This window comes from Pseudozyma flocculosa, assembly GCF_000417875.1.
Source record: "Pseudozyma flocculosa PF-1 unplaced genomic scaffold scaffold00004, whole genome shotgun sequence".
NCBI lineage: Eukaryota > Fungi > Basidiomycota > Ustilaginomycetes > Ustilaginales > Ustilaginaceae > Pseudozyma > Pseudozyma flocculosa.
Genome location: NW_006920872.1, coordinates 102,428 through 104,037, shown reverse-complemented (window position 1 = coordinate 104,037; position 1,610 = coordinate 102,428). Strand labels below are relative to the sequence as shown.

Here is a 1,610-nt window from a genome sequence, read left to right as displayed (position 1 = left end):
ACCCTGGCGGCCACCACGGGCACGACCCTCGCATGGCGCACGGCATGTACGGTGGCGGCGGTGGCGGCGGTGGCGGCGGCGGCTACCGCGGCGGCATGGGCCGCCACCACATGATGCAGTACGACCTCGAGGAGATGGCCGAGGAGCAGGGGTGGATGGCGCGCATGGTGCACCTCTTCCGCGCCGACGACCTCGAGACGCAGTTCAGCCTGCTGCAGATGGCTCGCAAGCACTTTGTCGAGGGCGGCGAGCGGATCAAGTTTACGCTGCCGCCGCTGATCGTGTCGGCGCTCAAGCTGGCGCGGCGGTACAAGCTGCGCGAGAGGCGCGAGCAAGGGTGGGAGGCCAAGATGCTGACGCTCTACAAGTTTACGCACCAAGTCATCTCGATCCTCTACAACCGGGTCGAGTCGTCCGAGGTGTGCCTGCGCCTGTTTCTGCTGGCGGCGCAGTCGGCCGACGAGAGCGGCTTCGAGGAGCTGTCGTACGAGTTCTACGTGCAGAGCTTCACCATCTACGAGGAGTCGATCAGCGAGAGCCGCGCGCAGCTGCAGGCCATTGGGCTGATTATCTCGACGCTCCAGACGGCGCGCGTGTTTGGCACCGACAACTACGACACGCTCATCACCAAGGCGGCGCTGCACGGCGCCAAGCTGCTCAAGAAGCCGCACCAGGCCGCCGCCGTCATGATGGCCAGCCACCTGTGGTGGCAGACGGAGGTCGTCGGCCGGCCCGCGACCAAGGACAAGGTGAGTGGGCGGGTGAGAGAGGCAGCTGTCGCGCTACACGCCAGTTCACTGACCACCTGGCACCGTCCACTTTCTTCTTTCCCCTCTCCCTCCGTCTCTTCTTCTTCTTATGCCCGTCCGACCAAACCGCAGCCGCTTCTCCGGGACGGCAAGCGCGTGCTCGAGTGCCTGCAAAAGTCGCTGCGCATCGCCAACAGCTGCATCGACGAGCGGAGCACCGTCGAGATTTTCTGCTCGGCCCTCGACCAGTACCTCTACTACGTGCGTGTCGGTCCGGTCCGGTGCGGTCCGGTCCTCGGGCGCCCTCTCCTCTTTCCCTCTGCCGCTCCACCGTGCTCTCAGAGACTGACACTTTGCTCTGCTCTTCCCGCTTCCTGGCCCCTTTCGCCGCCTCGCCTCGCCTCGCCTCGCCTCGACGGGTGCGCCAACGACGGGCAGTTTGAGCAACAAGTGGAAGCCGTAGCGCCAAAGTACATCAACTCGCTCGTCGAGCTCATCTCAAACGGACTCGACTCGCTCTCTTCGAACCCATCGTCGCTCGACGAGACACCACCGTCGCACCACTCGATCCTCTCCACTGGCGCTGGCGGGTTCCTCGAACTGCCGCCCAGCTTGCCTTCCAAGGACGCCTCCGCTGCTGCTGCTGGAACGACGTCGTCGTCGTCGCAGCAGCAGCAGGGTGCGGGGTTGGAAAACGTCAAGAGGCATTTCGGAGCGCAGCTCGACTACATCCGAGACAGGAAGGACGTCGTCCTCCGCTGTCTGCGCGAGGAGAGGGAGTGGAACGGCCCCGATTGGGCTAGTGTTGCCGGCAATGTCGCGGGCGCTAGGTGGTGAGGGCTTGCCACCCCTCGTCCTCCT

At 65.0% G+C, this 1,610-nt stretch overlaps 1 protein-coding gene across 1 annotated transcript in view; it reads left to right on the top strand.

The window, feature by feature from the left end:
- Nucleotides 1-1,586, top strand: part of PFL1_01557 (uncharacterized protein) — a gene marked incomplete at both ends in the record, with an annotated part of 5,121 nt that extends 3,535 nt beyond the window's left edge. Inside the window, 3 exons of the mRNA XM_007879067.1 lie at nt 120-749; nt 882-1,010; nt 1,188-1,586. Of these exons, the coding sequence (XP_007877258.1) occupies nt 120-749; nt 882-1,010; nt 1,188-1,586 (1,158 nt within the window). The remainder of the gene's footprint in view (nt 1-119; nt 750-881; nt 1,011-1,187) is intronic.
- Between the last annotated feature and the right edge of the window lie 24 nt (nt 1,587-1,610).